The sequence below is a fragment of the Natrix helvetica genome (assembly GCF_964273705.1).
Source record: "Natrix helvetica genome assembly, chromosome: 2".
Classification (NCBI taxonomy): Eukaryota; Metazoa; Chordata; class Lepidosauria; order Squamata; family Natricidae; genus Natrix; species Natrix helvetica.
The window spans coordinates 211,339,180-211,362,141 of NC_138552.1; the positions used below are offsets into that span (position 1 = coordinate 211,339,180).

At 34.9% G+C, this 22,962-nt stretch overlaps 1 protein-coding gene across 3 annotated transcripts; it reads right to left on the bottom strand.

Moving 5' to 3' along the window:
* Positions 1 to 418: 418 nt before the first annotated feature.
* Positions 419 to 21,346, bottom strand: WTAP (WT1 associated protein). 3 transcript variants are annotated; one of them, XM_081944118.1, is made up of 8 exons: positions 21,123 to 21,346; positions 17,959 to 17,996; positions 17,822 to 17,877; positions 15,632 to 15,690; positions 11,687 to 11,814; positions 8,791 to 8,969; positions 3,458 to 3,612; positions 419 to 1,621 (listed from the first exon to the last, which is right to left on the bottom strand). In XM_081944118.1, exons 2-8 carry the CDS (start codon positions 17,986 to 17,988, stop codon positions 1,038 to 1,040), a joined length of 1,191 nt encoding a protein of 396 aa, XP_081800244.1. In that variant the 5' UTR covers positions 17,989 to 17,996; positions 21,123 to 21,346; the 3' UTR covers positions 419 to 1,037. The 3 variants fall into 3 exon arrangements, 2 of the variants coding, with proteins under 2 accessions (XP_081800244.1, XP_081800243.1); XM_081944117.1 differs by lacking the exon at positions 21,123 to 21,346 and adding an exon at positions 20,759 to 20,996; XR_014174625.1 differs by lacking the exons at positions 419 to 1,621; positions 21,123 to 21,346 and adding an exon at positions 20,759 to 21,000 and having other exon boundaries at positions 3,476 to 3,612; positions 8,253 to 8,969.
* Between the last annotated feature and the right edge of the window lie 1,616 nt (positions 21,347 to 22,962).

A 22,962-nucleotide genomic window follows, 5' to 3' on the forward strand; every position in this document is an offset into this window, starting at 1 on the left:
GATAATCTCCAACAATTTTCATTAAACTGAACAGAAAATTTATTGTGATAGAAGTTATATTAGATAACCAGTCCAAATAGAATATAGGCTTGAACAATGAACCTCAGGTTTAGAAATTCAGTTTTTCAATAGAAGAGGAAATGTACCAAATGTACCAAAGAAAGAGAAGTGCAACTAAGGATTTCAGATATGGAATATTTTCAGTATTTATGTTCTTCAGTTTTTATTTCCTCTTTCTGTCCAGAAAGTAGGCTGCATCATTTTCATCATGTAAGAACATCAATGCAAGATCCATCATTTGTCCCAATATATTCAGTACATTAAAGAAATATTTTTAAAAGATTTTATGAAAATTGCAGAAAATGGCAGTGAAGAAAAATCCAATGCTGAATAAAGAAATGCAGCATCATCAAATAAATTACATTATTAAAAATTTTATTTGGGTTTGGTCAGTACAGGTAAGATAATATTGGAGTCACAGAGCAATATGCATTAACAGGATACAACAGTTCTTAAAACTGAGTAACTATGCACACAAAATTCTTAAACATTGTCACCTAAAGAGAACACACAGATGCATAGTGGCAAAAGTGGAACACAAACTACTATAGGACTCCCTCACCAAGTTTATTTTAGTTAGAAAACTACTGTACTGGGCAAACTTGGCAGTCATTAACCCACAACTATTATGACAAAGTTTTGAGTGTTATAAACAGTATGAGTAAAGAATGCCCTTACACAGCACAAGTTCTAGATATACACAGACTTGTACATACATCATTGTGTTATACCTGGAAATAAAATTCCATTTTCAACTTCACATTAACTCAAAATATACCTTGAGCTTACACAAACATCCTTTTAGCAACATTCAACGTAATCAATTGTTAAAATTTCAGAAGTGGCAGAGGTATTGAAGCAGAAAACCCACAAAGGCAGAATTGTGACATAGATGCACTAATTTGAACAGTTCTGGACAGTTTCTTCTCCCAATTAAGTGACACTATAAAAAAAATATTTTTTTTTGCAGAAAAAGGTTACAAAACCGAACCCTGCACATTTACGTTAGAGTCCAAACCATTCTGAACATGACGAGACCCCGAAGTTCTGTTACCTTTCACACTGACTGTTTTCTCCTCTTGTGGATCATGATTAGAGTCTGTATCATTTGAATGGTGAGTAAGAGAATTTTCACTACCAGTGGGAGAGTCTACACTTTCGTACCCAGTACTGAGTTGATTTATATAACTACCAGATCCTCTGCCAGTTCTATCTTCAGAGTGGTTGGAAAGCTTATTACCATTGCTTGGTGAGGGTGGAAAATCATCCTCTGTTCCACTACCTTCTCTATAAAAACCAGGCCCCGCTGTCCTCTGATGTGAAGAGCTGCCATTACTTGGTCCATTGGCCAGGCGACTGCAATCTTTGCTCATGGTTTCACCCTGATCTGTAATTTCACAAGATGAAGTCCGGCTGGTACCTGGAGTTGAAGCTTGTAACTGCTGCTGCTGATACTGAACCAATTGTTGGCGAGTCTCTTTCAATTGTTGCTGTAGTACTAGAATGGTACTCTGCATACCTTCTACTTCCTCATCAAGCTGGATGATGAAATCATTCAGTTCTATATGAAGAAAAACAATTTAAAGCATATACTTAATCAGTAGTATCTGTCGCTTCAAACTGGGCATAATAAACAAGATGCTCAGTTTCATATATTAATACCTTACTTGATCAACACATTCCATTGTAGCCCTTTAAAAAAATAAATTTAATATAAATTTAGAATCTATTTTCTGGTGCATGCACGCACACATGCACCTGTGAGCAATACAAAGTCAAACAGAATATCTTTAAAATGAAAATTTTAATCCCTATTTTAATTTCCATAATCCATAATCCTTTTTATTTGTTTAAAGCTTTGGTAAAGCTCATAAACAGATTTTTGCAATTATGCCTAAATTCAGCATAAAGGAAATACATGAAAAATACACTTGCAAAAAGGTTAACAGATATGCAGAAGTCCCAGTGGTGGATCTGCTTATTTAAATGACTACATATACCTTGCTGCTTCTAACTGCTTTGAATTAAGCAACTTTCTGTCCAAAAACAATCTACAAATCCTAACATAAAAACTAGTACTAAACTCAAAATATATGCATTAATAATGTTCATAAATAAGATTTGCTTACTGTATACAAATAAAAGAACTTGGTATTAGTAGCAAGATATTTTCCACCTTTCTGTAAGAAACGTATGTTCACATATTTTCTTTTTTATAAATTCTAAGCTACCTTATCAACCACCTCCTACACAGTTCCTTCAGTGTGTCTAGTTTTTTTTAATTCCCAGGATTCTTAGGCAACACTATCTAATTGATCTGGATAGAATCGCATTGCTCTTTACTATAATGACATATATTTAATTTAAATGTTAATTAAATGATGTATAAGTTCTCTGTGGCATTTAACAAACAAATATTAGAGTAATATTTATAGCATAGAAATCTTTGAGCACATTGTAACATAGAGACAGCAAAAGTAAAATTTTAAAAAGATTTTTAAAGTTTGTGGTGTATTACAATTTAATAACTAACCAATTTAACTAAGTTGAGCTATGGCTTCTGAAGACCCCAAAAGATAAAATAGAAATGTGGAGACTGGCATTAGTAACTGCATCTGATAATTATATTTTGAAATTATGCTCATTGAAACAGCACTGATTATCTTCCTTTTGTATCTCATATAGGAAAAACACATCATTTTAGTGCAATTTCATTTGTTTACTTGTAGCTTAGATATAGCATTTATATAACTAAATATCAAAAATGCACTCAAAATATTTTTTTAGAAGAATTAAATCAAAGTTGGCTAGCCAGAATAACCTATTACTTAATGAAGATTTAAAAACAAGTTTCCAATGGCTAAAAAACAAAATGTAATGAAGATATTACACAAAACAGTCTTCAATTCAACCACACAATTACATGGAAGCAACACTAAAGAACTGCCAAATTCATTTTAAATTAAGTGCTAACTTTCTGTAACTGTCTTCTAAGGCACTGAAATAACTTTACAGTAAGAAACTAGAAAAGGATACCTTAAAGACTAAGAATTTATGTACCACCATTAGGACTTCTGCTTTTCAAAAAAATAATAATCAAAATATTATAGAATAACCACACATGCTTAATTTGTATTATGATTTTGCTCAGTGGAAAAGAAAACTTTTGCAAAGGAGAACAAAGTCAAACAAGTTAAACGTACTACAGTCATGCTTAATTCTCACCATACAATTTAGTTGTGCTGGTAACTATAACAAGTTTTATGAGCTTGAAATTCCTTCCAGAACATTTTAAAGGTGTTCCATAGTAGAAATGTATAATACCCACAATGTTTGACTTTTGAAGCTTACACAAACACAGTACAATTCTTTATTTTCTTTTTTAAAAATCCCTTACCATCCTGACTGCTTTTAAGCTCCTCACTATATTTCTTCTGTAAAGCCAACTCTGCCTCAAGTTGTGCAATACGTCCTTGGGACAGTTGCCTTCCAAGCTCTTGATTCTCCTGGATAAGCATTCGACACTTCGCCATTAACTTTTTGCCTGTTTGGCTGTAAAGGAAAGAGCCATCTATCATAAAATGAAGACAATTTTCTTTCATCTCCCTTGATAAAAGCTGCCACTGGGAGCACTATTTCTGTAACACATCTTTCTATAGTATCTTGTTGCCAGTTGCCATTGAACATTGTTTATTGGTCTTCTGGCCCCACATGGCCAAGCTGAAAGGCAAGTTTCTACAGTTTAATAATCAAACTATAATTATGATCAAAAGGTATCTATTGCTTTTATCTTCTGATTGGGCAATTTCAGTAGAAACTGGACTCAATAAGGAAGCGTGGGCAGAAATGATGAAAACATCAACATTCAATTTTTGGTTTCTAGGAACAGAAAAACAAAATGGATTTACGTAATGAAAAGCTTAGTCATGTCTGTAAGTTTAACTCCATATCTTTGAATTTATACAAATTTGGAATCACCAAAAACAAAGTTTGAACATTTCATGTCTTTCCTATTGGCCTCATGCCAGGTATTCTGCTGCACTGTCAATTACAAGCAGTGTTTCTGGCAAAGTAAAGCTCTTCTGCACCTCCCTTTTATATACACTGAGCTACTCACTACTTTGTGTAAGCAGCCTATGCTAGCAGAAGCAGCAGCACCCACCTAAATGCCTGTCAGCAATCTAGTAATAGACAGTCACATTGCGATAGGCTAGTGTAAGACCAATATGAAAGTTGTAATAAATTTTCTAAATGCTAACATAATCTCTGCCAATAGTATACAACTGCTGCCCCTAGACCAGTGGTTCCCAACGTGGGGCCCACATTCCACAGGGTGGTAATTTGATTTTCAATGGGGGCAATTTGAATCTTGTTTAAACCAAGTTAATCGCCTTTTAGGATTCCTCCGCATGAGTAGAGTTCACTTTTTGAGTAAAGTAAGAATTATATGTCGGGGGGGGGGGGGGTGTCGGGATTTTAGAGATGCTTAGGTGGGGCATTGCAAAAAAAAGGTTGGGATCAACTGCCCTAACCCAATTTAGTTACTTGCTGCTTTAGGTATAATTGTTTGTTTGCTCTTTTTTTGGCCAGGAAATCCATTCCTATCAATCTCCAGCTTCTGCCCTAAAACATCTAAGAGTACTATACCTTTCGAAACTTAACATTTTATATAATCAGGAAGTTATTTCTAATGTCTGAAATCTTTCTTGGATTATTTGAACTTGTTGGTTTTAAGCCTAAACCTCTAGAGTAACTGAAAATGTGACCTATATAAAAGTCCTTCAAACATGGGAAAATGACATGTTTTACATTGCCTTTTTAGGCTAAAAGCTTTGCCCTCATGGAACTTGGTATTGCTTATCAACTTTATCATTCATTGTATATATCTTGTCACATCCTTCTTGAATTGTGGTATCGGAACTGAGAACTATTTCTATTTGAAATAGTTTATTACATGTATTTAAAAAACTGTATAAAGCAGTCAAGCTTAGTAGTAAATCAGCAAACATTTGCAAAATTATTTTAGATTTAAACTAATTTTGAAAACTGAGCTGGGTAAACTAATGGTATGATTCAATATAAATAAAAAAGTTATGATCTGGCCAAAAGCGCCATTAGAAGGCAAAATGCCTATCCTAAAAGGTTTAATAATGCAGGAAAGCACCTTTTCAACATAATAAGCACATTACAACTATTGGAAGATAACTTTACACATATTATTTTGAAAGAGAAACATGGCTTAACAGACTGCCAGAACTAAAATCCCAAAAGAAAACACAAAAACTGGGTACATTTATCCAAATTAGTTTTTTTCTCTGTTAGGAAGTTATACTTTGCAATATCATGCCTATTTTCTGAGCTTAGCAAATATATTTGAAGTTTTGATCACATAATCTAAGAAAGTTAATTTTAGCATTCTTCCGTTGGATTTTTTTAAAGAACAAATTTACTAAGTACCTGTTTCAAAATTGTAACTCAATGCAGAATTATTAAATTATCCCGCTTTTTGTCTGATTGGAAAAAAACTGAGACATTCAACAGGCTGACACAAAGGTATCATACAAAGTAGTTTCCTACATACATTATTTTTCTACAGGAAAACTATAAATATAGCATAATGACCAACAGTGCATATTGTACATGCGTGGAACCCATTGTGAATCCTGGCCTCCAAGGATGTATATTACATATTACAGCATATCTAGCTTATTTGTTTGTTTGTTTCTCATATATAAACAACTTGGATGAAGTAAGTGAACGCAAAATTTGTCACAAAGCTATTTTAGATATGTCAAGATTTCGAATATGCCTTATTTTTTTAAAATAGCAACCTTCATTGAATATTAAACACTCTTTAAAAAGCAGCATTTTATGAAGGTTAATAAAAAAAGACATATCCCAACCCTAAATTCCTGTAATTAAGTGGATGATTCTTTGGATCCTGATTCTTGTGAATAAGAAATTAGACTACAATAGATTTACCACTAATAAAATACATAAATGCTGAATATTTAGAATCTGAATAACATTTTAAAGGTGTTTTTAATAACTTAGGGCAACATTCTAACTTGTAATTTGAACTAGATTTTATGCATATTAACTTATATAAGTTAACTTATAAATGACTGAGATAAGCAAAAACCAAACACATTAATTAATGAAGGTAATACAGTTTCACGTTGTCCAAAGCATCTGGAGGATGCCAAGAAAGACTATCTTAAAGGTTTCAAAAACTAAACAAATATAATTTCAAAACGTAATGATATCTAATGAAACACCAATATTGTATCTTATTCCTATTCATGTTCATATTGTGAATATGATTTTCTCTTGCTGCAGTTCAAAAGCCTGTAAACAAGGGCAATGCAATACAATTCTTAAAACACTGTTGAAAAAAGGTAAGATTTTGAGCACAAACTTGCAAAGACATAGGATCCACAAAATATTATATGCAGGTACAAGAATATTCTTTCCTTAGTACTTCAGAATCACTTGCACAGTGTAGAAAAAAAAAACACTACCATTTTGAAGCACAAGATCAGAAATAAATTATGTCACAACACAGAAGACAAACAACTTAAGGAAAATATTTTAAAAACAATCAATTAACACTCATCTCTTGAACCAAATGCTTTCAATCTAGAAGCCTCTGTGTTTTTTGTTTCTAAAGTTTCAAAAAACTTGTTTCTATCTCTGATATATGGTAGCTAGGGGTATTGAGGATTGCAGTTCAAAACATCTGGTAGCAACAGCTTAAAAAACACTTGTCTTACAATTTCATAGAAACAACAATAAAGGAATAAGTATAACTACTTGAGTACTTAAAAGTACCAATTTCATATTTATCTTCTGATTAATCTATTAATCTGATTAAGTATGTGCATATCAAAGATTGAATTAAGACTATAAATTAGCCATTTTCTGAAACCATTTTTAAATGGCAGGTGCCTATTTTAAGTGCAAACAAAATAGACAAACTGGATATGTATATGAACTAAACACTATCTTTCCTTCTAAATCTGATCAAGTTTGGAATTCACAGGCAATTTGTATGACACAATTAAAACATACCTATGAAGAATGGTTTTCTGATTATACATTTAACAAGTTTTACAAAGACAAGTGTAACATTTTAGGATACTTTTTTCTGCAGAAATCTTACCTCAGTTCTGTTGATAGACCTTTAAAAGATCTTCCATACCATCCCACCAAGATGATCTCCAAAAGCCTGAATTAGTGTGAATGTTTTTTTCCCTTTTGATGAAATACCCATGATTTGTATACTATCACGTTTTTATGTTGAAAGAATTTTACCACAGGTATATGCATTTCATAAAATGGTTGTTTTAGACTAATTACTGAATGTGGAATGCTGGAATTATTATATTATGTCCAGTTGAGATACCCTATGCAATAGTCCTCAATTTTTTCAGTCAACCTACTAGAGAGGACTATACAAGTATTAAAACAAAGCAAGTAATTTTAGAAGCCTTTCCACTGTAATCTTGAGAATACTGAAATGTCCGGAAAAACTATTCCTAAAATTCACTTAGACGTGACATGGCGCCAGACAATACCGATGATTTTAAACTGTTGTAAACCGATGGGATGTATGCAATAAGCTTTGACATTATCTTTCTTTCAGAGAACAGGATAAAACATGGTAGCAGCCTGTTCTCTATTCTTTTATGTTCATATTTCACTGGAGCTTCGTAGTGGTTCAGCCAGCTGTCTCTCAATTACTTGACATTACCTATTTTAAAGCAGTTTAAGAAAGAGTGCAGCTTTATGTGAAACTACATATACAAATGCATCATGCTAGCTAGGCAACTGACTCTGGTATGCCTTGTATAGTTTCCGTATATTTTCTCAGGATAATATATATGGCAATGTTATACTGTCAAGGATAGGATAGGAATCGCAACTAGTTTTTGTTTATATATTCTAGTTGAGATTCACATGTATACAACTGTTCAACAATATAAAAATTGGTAATTAAATTGCATCTGTTTGTACAGCACTAGATTTAGGAATTTACATTTTACCAGCCATCCACAGAATAATTTGTTAATCCAAACCATGACAAGTTTCACTGAATTCCTATAAAGCCCAAATGCTAAGCAAATCAACACTTAAATGTGTGTATGTTCTCACAGCTGATTACCAAAAAATGTGATTTAAACAAAATTCACCTCATTTGAGTTTTGACCCAGCAGTTCAGTGAACAAGGAGGAAGTCCACAGTCTTAATGGCAAAACTGACTATATCAGTCTCTACATCACTAGGTTTAGGATTAAGAGCGAAGCACATTCCACTTATATGTTTTACTGGAATTTGATATAATCAATTCATGATTTAAAATCTCTAGGTTCTCCTCCAATTTGTCTGTAGACATAGTGTGCCACAGACTTTAGACTTCTGCTTCTCCCTCATTTTCTTCAAACAGAACCACTTTGCAAGTGTCTACATGTTCTAGAAAGTACACATTTTCTGTGGTGGCCACTTCTTCAGAACAGTCCGACGCTGTCAGGCCTCTGAAGCAAAGGGGGGGAAAAGCTGAAACACAAGGTTCATCTGGTAAGTTTTACATTAAGCAATACAAGCTGGACAGAATAAAATGTAGCTTTTGGCTCAAAACGTCTGAGTCTTGGTGTGGAAACGAGTACGTGGTTGTCCCACCAAAGCATTCTCTGTCAGGGAAGTCTTGACTGGGGAGTATGTTTTGTTTACCTATCAGGTGTAAATTTCCAGGCACTCAGTTCATTTTGGGCTTGTTCCAGTTTGTCTTTAGTCTGTTCCAGTTCACCTTTCATTTTTAGGAAAAACAAGTTGATGGCTGGGTCCACCATTGTTGATCTCAGTTGAGCAACACTTGGTTGCTGGACTTGCTTGAGGTACTGTATCTGATTCTGCATGAAGGAAAGAAATATTAAGTCAATATATACTATCATCGGTCCACACAATCTGAAAATAAAATGAACTCTGAAATTATATGACAGAATGTATATAGGGTGCTGTAAACACCATAATGATTCATACAACAATGCATGAACTAATCACAAATTTAAGGAATGGCACTGCAGTACAGCTCCCCTCCTTCTGCATGTAAATGCACTATTAACACATGTGCAAATTGGCAATGTTTCCATTTTACATATATATATACTATTTTATATTTTATAAAATCAGATTTATAAATAAGTATTAACAACACTTAAACAATTTTTAAACTGATAAATTTACAGTCTTTTGTGAAGTTTAGTTTTTAGTGGTGGCAACATCTCATAATCTGAAAAACCTAATTCTTACATATTGCAAGTAAAGAAATGTAAGCTTTGATTTTAATGAGGCAGAATAAATATTATTGTAATTGTGAGTTCCAATTACACTTATTACAGTATATACAGTATTTATTATTCAGTAAGATATTATAGTGAAAATACATTGTTTAGAGAAACATATTAATAAAATAAACTTTGTCCTCAAAATAATCACAAATTCTCAACTTTAGGGTTGCTGAGGATTGGAAACTCAAGAGAATTAAACATAGTAGATGACCCCAAGAAGCTCCAGTGAATTGAATAATATATCTCCATTTGTCCAGTTTTGGGACTATCCAAATAAGCTAGAGGGTTGCAAGTGGTATCACTGAAAAGTTGTTAACATCAAAAAGCGCCAGAATAATTTTTTCAGCTTTTCTGGGTTTGAGGACAATAGTTTATGGTGAGCATGGAAGCCTCTTCAGGAAAGCTGTTCCATTTCCATTCTTAAAAATTACTCAACTCTTACCAAAACAAGTATGGTGCTAAAATTCAGTAGTAAAATTTCAGCAATGAAGGTGAGGGGACACACAGCTAGGAAGTGTTCCACTCCATTTTCCATCATTATTTTTGAGCGTGAGCACATACGCACACACTACAAATTGGCCATTTTGCTGCTGAATTTCAATTGTATAGTTTTGAGATGCTAGAGAACAATTAAGGTACAAGAGACACACAGACTACAATCTACCAGATGCATTAAACAATCAGTAGGGTTTTATTTTAATCAACTAAAACCATCAAGAATTTTCGCTTAAATATATGAGATTTCAGATAATTCTATATACAAAAGTGAGCTACATTCATCTAGTATGATACAATTGCAACAAAAATGTGAATGCTTTGCAAGCGTGTACTGAATGCAAGTTTTGTAAGCATCTATTGTGAAAATGTGAAAGGATGCTCAACAAATATATGAAATGCAGTAGAGTTGTGTATACATGTGTGTAATATTATAAGGTATCATGGATTAAAATGGATTAGTGGACTGGTAACAGTAATAAAATATAGCTTTGACTGGAAGACCAATCAACGGTATGGTAAATTCTAAAGAATCATTGGCAACAAATCTCCATGCTAGCACTATCATGGAATACCAAAAGCTATTCCAGTTTTTTCATATTAACATATTTCACTAACTGGACAGAAAATCTTGTTTCTGAATTGTTACAGATATATCCCAGTGACCACTAATTAAATGAAACCAATTATGTGAAGTTTTCCATTACGCACAAATGAATTACTACTATACCTGAATTTTTCTACATTATTTGGAACATCAGTAATATTACCTAAGTACACATGGATATCATTCTCTTTATTTTCTACTACTGGTAGGCAATCTTGGTAGCAAGAACCACATTTATCTATCAAAAGTCCAGAGTTAAGCCTATTTCCAAAGGTACATTTTTAGACTGGAAGTAGATGCGCCAAATGTTGTATATGGTAACTTGAATTTACTAAGGCTAATTTGAATTTACTATAAACAATTCAAAGTTATGGTGCTGAAAAATAAATTATGACCAATACCCACATTTACATGTTTCCAGTGCCCCTCAGGCAGGGTATGGGAGAGTAGTTAGGACACAAACAAAAGTGGAGGGTGCGAAACTGATTAGTCTTATCAGTTTTGAGCCTCCTGTACCATAGCCATTTGGGTGAGTATTCCAAAAGGCAGTGGAATAGAGAAAAGGAAAGTATAGGTGCAATCATGTGATTTTCCAGCTTAGTGACCGCTTCACTTATTGACAGAATTGCATGCCCCAATTGTGTTTGCTACACTGGGACTACCAGTTAACCTCTAAACGGACAGACAAAACACACCAAAATTTGCTATCAAATTTTAGTAGTGTAGTTGGGGGTGTCTTCAAGGACTTTAGATTCAGGGCTGCAATCTTATTACCATCTCAAACAAAAAGAAAAAGCAAGCTTACGTTTTAGATCTATATGAACATTACAACAGAACTGTGTAATACAAATTAATGATTTTGTATTTATAGGTTCTCTAATGTTAGTGATCAATTTAGTGGAACTCTGTATTGAATATGTTTTGTAATCATTATGTCATCTATATTAAGAGTTGTTATTGAACTATAGTAGCTCACAACTCTTTGAAAATTAGTAATATGTCGATATATTTTTCATCACTAGAACAGGCTTTTGATAAAAATATAAAATTCCAAACTATGCTAAATAGTAGGAATAATTAGCACAACAAATGAATAGAATTCTGTTTAAAGCATTCAAAAGCAAATCAATAGATTTCAACAGGGACAATCTGAAATGATTTGATTAATTTCACTTACAGTACACTCTTGCATTTCTTGTTCTTTAGTTGCTAGTCGCATCACCAAGATATTTTCCCTTCGAGCAGATTCTTGTTGTTGTTGCTTCAGTTTTTCTTCGGATTCTCTCAATCCAGTTACATCATTGGCTAGTGTAAAAAAGTGAAGAAATTACAAGGATTATTACCAGAAACCTTCAAAATAGTAAGATAAAAGACAAACAATAAGATAAAAATAGTATCTGAACAAAACAAAGATAAAATAATGTAATTCATAAATACATTCCCTTTTGGAAGAAAATGTAAGAAAGATATCTTTCTTCTATGAGAACACAGGTAACACAACAAAATTCACTCTATGACTATTTTCTACTGGTCTTTTAAGAGTTCACAAAAGAACAGAAAATAGTAATGGCATGACAGTGTATCATACAAGCTATATGATTCTGTCATAATCCTCCTTTTCAGTCCTAATGTCCTAAAATCACCTTCAAATGCATAGTAATCTTTTATACCCATGGGGAAAAAACAGCTTCTGTTTTAAAGGGAGCTTACAAATATAAGGGTCATTAATTTTTAACATTAATATGTGCATTTATATACATCAACTACATATTTCTTATATGGCCCAGTGCAATTCTTCTTCACTCAGTACATCCCAGGACAAGCCAAGAGGTTGGACATGTCTGTTGTATGAGAATGTGAAGAGCTACAAACTCTAATCTGCTCATTTGCATCTATCAGTTCTACATGAAGCACAAAAGCATCAATAATAAATGCTGCCAGAATTTTCTTCTACTTGCATTTTACTTTGAATTTTGTCAGCAGATTCATATTAAGGAAAAGAAAGCAACTTTTTGGTACATGAAAATGTAATTTGTCAAACTCTAGAGGCATTGCATGGCTGCAAACACAATCCATCCCTAATTATTGTTTCCAGTATTAATCCCAGGGCACAGGTGAAGCCAATGTTTTCTCCCTAAAGAGATAGTTCTGGGACAAGGACGAATAACTTAAAATAACCTAAACTCAAACCCCAAAGATATAGCAGTTTAACAAGCTCATTATTCTATGAAGGTTTCTTGTTGATTGTTGTTAAATCAGAAGTAAACAAGCTTGACTATTCAAAGGAAGAAAACATAATCCTAAAGTCTGTTGGTGCCCTAAAGTCTATTTAATAATTAGATTATCTTATTTATAGTTAACATATTAAGTTTGTCTATACAAGAATAACATATCACTGTTTTTGTCTAATAAAAAACATAGGATCCAAGTAATAATATAAAAGGTGTCCCATATCGATTTCAGAATTAGAAAGTGAAATATAAATCAGGTTTAATGAAAATACATGTATTACAACATATCTAAAATGTACTATGAAGCAGGTAGTGCTTTCATGTATACCTTATAAAGAAATGACTATCCAAAAGGATAATCCAAAAAAAGCTTTAACTAATAAAATAAATGAAATTTAAAAATGTGCTATGTATAACAGTTTCATTTAACAATTATCGGAAAACAATTGATAAAATCAGACCAATTATGTGAACTATTGTGTACACATCTATCACATGTCAACTGAGAAAATATGCTAATATCTGTAATTGGCAAAGCCCTGCTTCAATAAATTTATTCAGAGTAACATGGTTTGGGTTTTGTTTTTTACACATACTGGTGAACTGAAAAATATTACAGAAAAAATATCTAGCCTAATGAATATGCCTTCTATCATTTCATATCACAAATTCTTGATTCAGACAGTGTATAAATGTTAATGTATCATTAGAGATTGAGTATAGTCCTCAATTTATAACCACAATCGGAACCAAAAAAATTATAATAAAACAGTGGAGTTATTAAGTTATGCCTCACGTGACCACACCTGATTTTGCAACCTTTTTTTATCGGACATTAAGCAAATCACCTGGGATGGTTAAGTGAGATATCAAGTGACTACAACATGTGATCTACCTCCAGCCCCACATTGACTGTACCTGTCAGAAGCTAGCTGAGAAGGTCACAAATGATCACGTGACCAGAGGATGACATAATTTGTAAATGTGTAAGTTGCCAAGCACTGGAATCACAATAATGTGACTGCGAGGATGATGCAATGGTTCTAAATACAAGGATCTTTCGTTAAGTCACTTTTTTCAGCACTGTTGTAGCTTTCAACAGCCACTCACTAAACAAATTGTTGTTAATCGAGGACTGTCTGTACCAGTTTTTTGCTGGATACTTTATCTCGTTTTCCCAGTAAGTTTCTTTAAAAGTTTGCACAAAAGATAAGAAAGGAGATAATTCAGATATTAACTTCTAACCATTGATCCATTTATATGATTCTACATTAGTTTTATTAACCAATTACTTTGAATGATACATATCAGATGAAAAACAACTTACTACAATTTACTTCAACAGGACTAGCCTGATGGCATTAATATATAATCTTCCTCAAACAGATGATATATATTAAGTTGCAAATTTGTGAATAGGTTCAAGCTTACTTAAAACATATATACTGCTAGCCATACCCTTACTGGGATTTGAACCTGGGCTGTATTATATCTTAGGCAGGAGTCTTACAGCCCAGATTCAAATCCCAGTAAGGGTATGGCTAGCTGATGAGAGCTAATTAGCTCGAAATAGATCTATACTAGTCTCCCTTTATTTATTTATCAGTACAAATACAACACAAATATAAAAAGGCAACATTAAAAATAAAAATATGGTTTTCTGCCTGCATGGTCTTCTGTGATGAGCCGAAGGACAGAAAGAGGGAGCTCACTCGCCATCTTCAGGCTGGATTTTGGGCTTAAAGCGTGGTCTAAGCTGCCGCCTTTCTATAAATCTTGGTGGGGGTGTGTGGAGTGCTGGCGTTGTTTCAGTAAGTGGAATGATTGGTTGTGTGGTTGTATCATGATTGGTAGATTGGTGCTGGCTGTGTCCATTGTTGTTTCGTGTTGTAACAGCCTGGGCGGTGGGTGGGGCTCGTTTGTTGATTGGGGTGGTTTCCAGATGTCTGGTAGGTGGGAGGTATCGTCACGTTTATTCATGTTGTCAGGGTGTTTCTTTATTTCGACAGCTTCCATAATTATTCTCTTGTTGAAGCGTTCAGTTTTGGAGATTAACCTGCTTCCTTCAAAATTAATTCAAAATTAATTTCATGTCCTGTAGCTTTAAGGTGCTGGAGAAGGGAGGAAGTTTTTTTCTTTTTTTCTTACTGCATTCTTGTGTTCTGCGATGCGTGCATTTATTCTTGTTTGTTTGTCCTATGTATGTTGCAGGGCAGATTTTGCATGGTATTTCGTAGACTCTTTGGTTTTCTAGCTGGATTTTGTCTTTGGGGTTTCTTAAGATGTTGGCTATTTTTTTGGTCAGTGTTGAAGGCTGTCTTGATATTGTGTTTGTGGAGAATTTTGCTGATTTTATCTGTGGTGCCTTTGATGTAAGGGAGGAGTTTGTTGTAATCAACAAACGAGCCCCACCCACCACCCAGGCCGTTACAACACAAAACAACAATGGACACACAGCCAGCACCAATCATGATACAACCACACAACCAATCATTCCACTTACTGAAACAACACCAGCACTCCACACACACACACCACCAAGATTTATAGAAAGACGGCAGCTCCGATCATGCTTTAAGCCCAAAACCCATTCTGAAGATGGTGAGACCTCGCCAAAACGTTGCCAAGATAATCTCATTCTTACACGGGAAAAGACCCGAATACAAGAAAACCAGCATACCTACACCCGTGAAAATCTACGAAATATATATATGTATGTATGTATGTATGTATGTATATATGTATGTATGTATGTATGTATGTACGTACGTATATATGTATATGTATGTATGTTGCTATGTCCATGTTGTCCAATAATTCAAATTCAATTTTTATTATTCTATTTTTCAAAGAATATGGCAGAGTCTATATTCAGCTGATTTTCAACTTACAGTTTAGATCAGTGTATTTGCCCTCAAGAGCTTGCACATATGCTTCATACTGCTTCCATCTAACAAAGAAAGAAAAACATTTCTGAATTGCATATATGATAAAAAATAGCAGCATACAATTAAACCCATTTTACAGCTTTCACTAAATACTTTAATTATCATGATAAGATATGTATAATTTAATACCTAAGAACACCCTTAGCAGCTACAGGAAACACACCAACCAGCCCCTACTTCAAATTGCAATCTGCTTGCAACATAATGTAAAATGCAGAAAAGGAGTAAGAAAACAAAAGTAAAATAAAGACATAACTGAAAATCAAAAGATAAATATAACATATAACAAAATCATTTGCCTTATTTCCCCATATTTTTCTATCCTTGCAAACTGTATCTAATAGATTTTAGTGGCTCAGTTAAATTGTTAACTGCTTTTAATCTCCTACTGGTATTAGGGCACAAGATGGGTCAAAACTAATTCTATAAAACAGGGGTCCCCAATCCCCAGACTGGTCCATGGCCTATCAGGAACCAGTGCTACACATCTGGGGGTAAGTGGCAAGCAAAACCTAAGCCGCCGCCACCACCCCACGCCAGTCCATGGAAAAATTGTCTTCCACAAAATTGATTTCTTGTGCCAAAAAGGTTGGAGATTCTGTTGTAAGAAGAGATTCCTACAACTGCATTAAATTACTTGTTTGGCTGAGTGCAATGTGAAAATCTAACCACTGTGCTTTCCAAATTATCATGTATGAGATAAATCATTATGTGTTATGTAAATCCAGACTAGTGCAATATGTGGACCCTATATCCATTACATGGGTAAAGAGTTGATTGAATAATGCTTCTGTTCTGATGACTTTATAGACACTTCCACATAGTGTTCTTTAGGCTTGACACTGTCTTCTTCCAATTTGTCTTTTTCAAAGTCTTCATCTAGCAATAGCTCTTAGCTATTCTGACAGTCTTCAATTCAAATATTAACCAGAATTATGCAGTACTTCAGGATTTAGAAGAGGTGCCTCCAAATATGCTTGTTTTTGGCCTGTACTTCAAAAGCGTCCCCGCAGCAATTGTACAAACTCATAAAACATAGCTGCTTTAACAAATTGCAGAAAGATCCTAATTTGTGAATCCACATTTCAAAGGACCTCTTCTAAACTGAATCCTATGAACACTGGTTTTTTTAAAAGAGGTTAGCCAAAAAGGCCAAGGGTCACTTATGATCAAAACAGTAGGTCTCGATCAAACTGCAGGTAATTCTTGCTTAATGACTATCTGTTTAGCAACCATTCAAAATTATGATAGTGCTGAGTAAAAGGACTTATGAGCTGTACCTGATGTTATGGTCATTATAGTAACCCTGTGGTCACATGATTGCAATCATTTACAACGGATTGCCAAGGACCTCACAACCATTTGATTGCCATTTGCAAACTTCTGTGATAGCTTCCCCAGAAAGTCAATAGGGAAGCTAGCAGGGAAAACCACTACCGCCTGCTAAAAGAACTCCCTCTGGTTCCTTGGGACAGGCTAAAAAAGGTCTGCCCTGAGATCCAAACAGGGTTTCAGCACAGAGCATTTGCAGCATGGTGCATTTGCAGAAATCAGAGGATGTCCTCATCTTTGGGAGTTGGCTGTAAACATCTTTCTCAACCTGTCTCTTTGAGAGTGAAAGGGCTGCCCATCACAGATTCAGATCCATGTGGGGAAAGTCCCTCTGTCGGGCAGCTGTTTTAACAGTGAAAGTACTGCCCAATGGAAGATTTTGACCCCATGAGGTCATCTCCCTTTGGTAGGCAGCTCTTCCTCTCCAACCAAGAGATCGCTCAATTATCACAACCTGTCATTGAGCAAAACAGCCACATGACATCTCGCTTAACGACCACTTCACTCAATGATCAGATTCTGGTTTCAATTGTGACCATAAGTCAAGGACTGCCAATAAATAATGGGATACTTACTTTTCGTTTTTATGAAATTTTCTTTGAATCTCAGTAAATCACAAACTACAAAATTTGTTATCTTAAGCCTTTAATGTCTGATTTATCTTAAACTTTTTAAACATTTTCATATGCAAAAATGGTTCATTAGTCCTTCTTATTCAATAAGCTATTGTGAAGATCCCAATTATTCTATGTAAGATATGAGAAATGACTTTTTTCTATTATGAGACAGAGCATATTTTACCTTAAGATCAATTCCTCTCTAGGTAGAACCTTGAAGTCTGTTTCACTGAGACGGGCCTGCACAAAAATAATTTAATTGAATTATTTCATCTAATTGATAAAGGAAAAGTAATAGTAGAATACATGTTTCCAGATTACCTTTTTTGGAAGTGGTTCTTCATTAGTCATTGTGAACTCTGTAGAAGAAATAACACTATTACTATTTTAACCTCTTACAAGTGTAACTAAATGTGTAATACACCTTAAAGTACAAAAGTTCCAATCAGTTTTGAGTATATGCAATACATTTTTACAATAGCTTTGGAAAATGGTAAAAACTTGAGTTTCAACAATGTACCCCATTGTAACTCTTGAGAAATGTATCAGTTAAGCCCTATTGAACTCTATATTGTAAAAATATGTTCATTTTGTGGATAATTAAGACATTAATTTTCAATAATAATGAACATTAAAATCATTTCTAAGAATGCATGAATATATATGAAAGCTCACTACTGCTTGTATAATACAGATTCATCCAGTTATAGATAAATCTGTCTTATTAGATTTATGGTTTTTGCCATTTCAGGAAGTAAACAACACAGGATCATATTTATTGACTTTAAAATATTACTATTTTTCTGCACCACATAGGTTAATTCAAAACTAACATTTTCCATAACTAGTAGAAAGCTGTCCCTATTGTTTATAAAATGGGAAAATATATGCTTTAAATAAATATATCTTAGAATGTTTTGCTCAACTTTTAGAACACTGATAGTTGTAATGATCAGAAACAGACTAGAACAATGAAACTTTAATTTACAAGATGAGGCAGTCTGGTCTATTTCACAGGACATGTGCAAAGATGAAATGGCAACAAGCATGCAGCAATTAACAATTATGTTGTTTTATATAACACCATATAAATTCAATCTGAGGACCCTATAAATAATGCTTTACCTAAATTATCAGCAAAGATAATTTAATAATCTTATTAATTTTTTATAAATTGCAAAAAACAAAAACACCCCTAAGCACAATTTTATGGATCCTTATAAGAAAGCAGTAAGTACCTCTGAATGATAAGCCTCAATTCCTGGACAAATTTGTATAGGGTTTTTGGCAACACTACAGAACTGGCTTACTTTCTAACAGGATGTTTTGACTTCCCAGTCTACTCTCTTGTAGTTTTCCATCCAATTACTGAGGTCTGACTATTTTTAAGGATTTCCTCCCCAAAAGGATCAGCCACAGTTCATTTTTAATCGTGCCATAAAATTTGATTAACCCAGACTTTCTATAATTTGTTTTAAACTAATTACAGTAACAAACTATTTTGTGTAAATCTATTATTTTCAGCTTTATTGAATTGTTTTTCTACTGTAAATAAATATTATCCATTTTATATTAGATTCTAAAACAATTATCTTCTCTTTGCATGTATTTGGACCATATTTAGGGACTTGAGATATTGTTCTGCATACAGCCTTCATCTCTTATGTACAACCCTAAGATTAAGAGCATGATCTGACCCAAGTTGTACCTACAGCCCCAAAAATATGAGTACAATAAAAAATTGAATTTGTATTGTTAGACATTTCTATGCTATAGTAAACTCTGCCAAATAAATACTCAGTAGAGCAAGCCAATTTCAACTTAAGATGAAATGTTTTTTTCTCAACCTCTTTATTAAATAAAATAAAATATTTTAGTGGAAAATATTTTCCTCTCTTCATAATAATCAATGGAATAGATACAATAGCAACTATGATTAAAACACTTTTCAATATAAATAGTTGTGCAAATACCTCATCTCATATCAACATATCAACTCTACATGTGAACAGCTTGGTCAATACAATAACTGACTTTCTACATGGGGCATGCAACTAATTTTTACATGGGCAGGTTATTCATAGCCAACTGGATCACCACTGCATGCAACATAGTCGTTGCAATCTAGCACATCAATGATGATAGTTCTTTCTAAGCAACCTATGGAATGAACAAAAATATTCTGTGTCTGATCTGCCTTCCCCAACTTGGGTCTTCTGCAAGTGCATTGGGCTACAATTCCCATTTCTACCAATTACCATGCTGAAACAGAGGATTTATAATTTAACATAGGAGGAAATCATTTTGAAGAGTCATTTGCTATGTGAAAAATAATCACATCTTAGGTTTTATACAACTTGTCTACAAGGTGGCAAAACTGCCAAGTAAAATACCAATAGTTCAGCAGAGCATGTAAAAATGACATCTACAGTCAGTTTAAGGTTTTAAGGGTAAATCTAACTATGTTTTCCTCCAGAATCACTGTTAACCTCCTAATAAAATACAGCAACATAACCTATCCTATTTTTTATTGAAAAGAATTGTTAAGACATAAAATGTTGACGAACTTAAAACCATTTTGCAAGCTAAGGCGGTGTTTAAAATATAAGCATGTGATCCGCAGCCCAATTCAACCTATTTACTCAAAATATTTGGACACTCCCGTGCATAAAGACTTTATAATTTTTAGACGAACACGCAGACACGTGACTTTATATTTCAAGGTTCTCAGACTATAATTATTTTTAAAAACCCGCACGCTTGGAACTGATCTGCAAGCGAAGAATGTAAGAAGAGCAGCTTTAGATCCTTCTCGCCTTATGGCCGTGTAGGTAAACAAATCAGGATCTTCCCGAAAATAAAGGTCGCCTGTCTAAAATGGGCCTTCGGGAGGATCGCAGCAATCGCGGGAGGGGGAGGCCGAGCAAGCGACAAACAAGAAGATGCTACAGGCATGGGGTGACGTCGGAGCCCGCGAAGAGCTGCCGCAACGGGTTCGGGGGGGCCCGCCGATGCACACCGGACGGCCTTCGCAATCTCTTCTTCGTTCTTTCCGGCGGTCTCTCGTTAAGGCTGGAGTCCGCGGCGGCTCGCGCGGAAAGAGAAGTAGGCCACCACTCACCTCCCGCCGATGGCGGCGCCGCCAAGGCGTCGTGTTCAGAGCGCTCCTGATACTTCCAAGGACGGCCTCTCCTGTCGCATCGATAAACTTAGGAACCACCGCCCTGAAACGGTCACCACCGCCGCCACATTCCGCTTCCCGCCCGCTCTTTATTCGCTGGTTCGCTGCGCTACAAAATGGCGCCCGAGAGGGAAATGAGAAAAGCCGCCTCGCCCCTTCCTTCACTCCCGCCTCGTACCCAGCCAGAAGGCAGCGCCGCCGCAGCGCGGAGCCAACCGCTGCCACTCAATTCCCCGGTCCCTCCCCCGCCCGACTGCCTCCACTCGCGCGCCCCCTCGCTCCCTCCCGCCTCCTCTTCACTTACCGGCCCAGACAGCCTGGCAACAACTGACTCCGCAGCAGCCGCTGCGGCGCTCGCTTAGCGCCGGGACTATACTTTTCTGCCGCTTCTTTGCCACCCCCCCTCCGCCGCGCGCGGACGGCGTTAACTTATGTTGCTTTCTACGAAGACAAACAGCCGTTGCTCGAGAAAAAGGACAGAATAATTAATATTTTCGAGAGGGGGGGGAGTGGTAAAGAGGTGCGAAACGGTCAAATCGGTCTACTCCGTCTGTCAGGATGCGCAGTTGCAAAGCATGATGGGTAGTTGTGGAGGGGGGGTCTGTCGGCGGAAGGATTCGGAATCGTAGTATATAACCACCTGCAAGAGTGAGGTTGCTTTGGCGGAAGGAGACATTCCACAGAAGATAAATAGCATCGAATCTTCATTTCTGTTTTTCGAATTGCATGTGGCTCTTGCAAAATGATTCAAGGATTGTGCAAAACTGCGCAGAATGCAGAAAGGGTTATCTGAAATTGGCGTAAAGGTTGCTTTTCGCTGCGTAGGAGTGATCCTTTTTTCAAGATTATCGATTCGTTTCTAATTGAGAGTTTTGCACGTTTTTGCCGTTCTGAAACAGCCGGAAAACTATTAATGAAGTGTTTCAGGAATGATCAACTTGCTCCTACGAGTCTAACAAACCCTTTTTCTACCAGCTATGGTGGCCAGGACTGCACAAATAGTTTGAGTAACGTTGAAGAACTGGGATTAAATGGGTTTATAATGCTAAAGCATAAATCATGTTTCTCACCTACAGATAGGTTCGCACAACGTAGTAAGCCAAGGACTTTTGACAGGTGACCTTTGACAGGAAGGGTTGTAAACAACTTGTAGAAAGCGTCGTAATTGGGTTTTTTTTTTTAAGTTGATGAAGTTGTGTAAACAAACCAAAAACAAAGCTTTTAAAGTTTCTGTGTTTCTGGTAAAGCCTTCAGCATCCGTTGGGGTACAGCAAAGGTTGCATTTTTTTATAATTCTACATACTCGTTTATAATTGCACATACTCTTATCATTCCCGTGATGATACAACAAAATATAAGAAGCCCCTTGCAGTAAACCTTATATTCACATTATGATTTCTGACAGAAGAATCAGTCCAAATCATTCCATTTTATAAAATTAGGGACTCCCAATACTTTCAGTGTGGCCAATAAAGAAATACCCCAAATCCTATTGATCTAAATTAAAGATCCTCTCAAGTAGGGATAGCAGATGTAAAATACAAAAATCTGGACAATCACTAATTAGCAGTTAAGAGATTTTGTGTCCTGTGTTCTTTTTCACTGTCAATTAATGATTGCCAGATTTTTTATATTCTACCTGAGCATAGTATAAGACTGTAGCATTGCTTTCTGTAACCAACAAGGATATTCCTCTTTTTAAACATGTCAGTTCATTTATTTTCCTCTATTTTTACAAGCACTATTCTTGCAAATTTTGAATTCTACATTTCTAAACTCAAACATTTGTTTATGTGTGTGTGTAGGCTATAAAGAACAAACTTTGAAATTCAAGTACTGTTGGGTCTCTACTTAGGTAATTTAAAGGCTATTATGTGGCAGTAAATTAACACATTTAATTGCTTAGTCAAAATCAATGTGAAAAATAAAATTGGCAGCTTGTTCAATACATTACTTAAATTATTCTTATTAAATTATTAAATTAATTGTATTAAATTATTTGTATTAAATTATTTGTATTAAATTAATACATTATTTTTATTTCCAAGTAAGCTGTTAATAACTTAGTTTATATCTACTGAAACAGCTACAATGAGTTTAGTGTAGTTTACAGCATAGTTTTTGAATTAACCAATGTGACTTGT

What these genes read in the sequence shown, in the direction of transcription:
- WTAP (XM_081944118.1), bottom strand. Translation starts at nt 17,988, where the DNA reads ATGACTAATGAAGAACCACTTCCAAAAAAG. An exon ending in AAGAAATGCAAGAGTGTACT is followed by an intron (nt 8,970 to 11,686) that starts GTAAGTGAAATT and finishes TCCTTCATGCAG; the next exon opens with AATCAGATACAGTACCTCAA. An exon ending in TGGAAATTTACACCTGATAG is followed by an intron (nt 3,613 to 8,790) that starts GTAAACAAAACA and finishes TTTCCTTTACAG; the next exon opens with CCAAACAGGCAAAAAGTTAA.